The 1,701-nt window shown below is 36.0% G+C and overlaps 1 protein-coding gene across 1 annotated transcript; it reads left to right on the top strand.

The window, feature by feature from the left end:
- Positions 1-514: 514 nt before the first annotated feature.
- On the top strand, positions 515-1,432 carry LOC113451895 (olfactory receptor 5A2-like). Its single transcript, XM_026723284.1, has one exon. The coding sequence runs from the start codon at positions 515-517 to the stop codon at positions 1,430-1,432; it is 918 nt and encodes a 305-aa protein (XP_026579069.1).
- Positions 1,433-1,701: the final 269 nt, after the last annotated feature.

Below are 1,701 nucleotides of genomic sequence, written 5' to 3'. Positions count from 1 at the left end.
AGCATAACATAATACAACTAGTCATATGTTTAAATAATTGATCCAATGGGGAATGAATTCCCAATCAAAAAAATATTTTAATTCTGTTTCACCATCTCTGTTAACTAATAGTTGTTCTGATGTTTTCCCCATGAAGGTACTTTCTCTCCCTCTCTCCCTCCCTCTCTCTTTCTCTCTCTCTCACACACACATCCATCTATCATCTATCTATCTATCTATCTATCATCAACATCATCATCATCATCTATCTCTAACTGGCTAGCAATTCAAAATGAATAGCTACAAGAGGTAATTCATTTTAAAAAAGCAATTAATAATTGATTTTTTTTCCAGATTATTGTCCCATTGAGGCAAGATGGATAGACCTACAATAGTTATGGGAGCACAGTTAGAAGACTTAAAGATCAAATTGGAAGCAAAGATTCATAGACAAAATCTGTCTATGTGACTTCTTTGACATGGTACCAACTTGATGCCACATAATCAATTAATTAATGCCATTTAGAAATGTACCATGGAAAACAAAACTGTTGTGATTGAATTTCTCCTGTTGGGATTCTCTGGTGACCCAACATTCCAGGTTTTCTTGTTCCTGTTTTTTTTATCAATCTACTTAATAACCTTAGTAGGAAATATGGTCATCATATTGGTAATATGGGCTTATCCTCAATTATACACTCCAATGTATTTCTTTCTCATCAACTTATCCTTCCTTGACATCTGTTTTTCTTCTGTAACAGTTCCCAAAATGCTACAGAATCTCCTGGCTACTAAAAAGGCAATTTCTCTTTGTGGCTGCATAGCTCAGGTTTTTTTCTTTATTTTCCTGTTTGGAACAGAGATCTTCTTACTTTCAGCAATGGCATATGATCGTTATGCTGCTATATGCTACCCACTGAGATACAGCACTATTATCAACCATCGCTTGTGCATCCAAATGGTACTGGCTGCATGGCTGTCAGGTTTCCTGGATTCTTCTGTTAATACTCTTTTTTTAACTAACTTACATTTCTGTGGTCCCAGTAACATTACTCATTTCAGCTGTGAGTTACCTCTGCTATTGCAGCTGTCTTGCACTAGTAGTTTTGCCAATGAAATGGTCATTCTTATCTTTAGCATGCCATTAGGATTTACTGCCCTTCTTCTAATTATAACGTCCTATGTACATATTGTTGGCGCCATTCTCAAGATAAATTCTGCAAAAGGAAGGCAGAAGGCCTTCTCTACTTGTGTTTCCCACCTCACAGTAGTTTTCTTGTTTTGTGGGACTGCTTTGATTAGATACATGAAGCCTGCCTCTGGCTACTCAGACACCATGGACAAGCTAGTGTCAATCCAGTACAGTATCCTAACTCCTATGTTAAACCCCATAATATACAGTCTGAAAAACAAAGATGTAAAAAATGCTTTAAAGAAGCTTTTTAGAAAGTGACTTCAAAAAGGCCCTTGAACTTAATGAATTTTGAGATTACCTTGATGAAGAAAGAGAATGCATTAAGGCAGAAATAGCAAGACTGGTGATTATGATATGGCAGATTTCATTAAATTACTAACTGAAGTTGTCACTTTCTCCTACAATTTTATCCACTCCCTTTAAATTATGGGATGTTTGGAAGGGTTTGCACTCTGAGGGCTTTCATTTCTTCATTTTGGTTTATTTCAATCAAACAGATATTCAAGCCGATCCTACTTGGTATAGAA

Source organism: Pseudonaja textilis, chromosome Z (genome assembly GCF_049901715.1).
Source record: "Pseudonaja textilis isolate UNSWEBS1 chromosome Z, rPseTex1.2, whole genome shotgun sequence".
NCBI classification, from domain to species: domain Eukaryota; kingdom Metazoa; phylum Chordata; class Lepidosauria; order Squamata; family Elapidae; genus Pseudonaja; species Pseudonaja textilis.
Note: the sequence above shows the minus strand (reverse complement) of the source record. Positions and strands in the feature narration are given on the sequence as shown.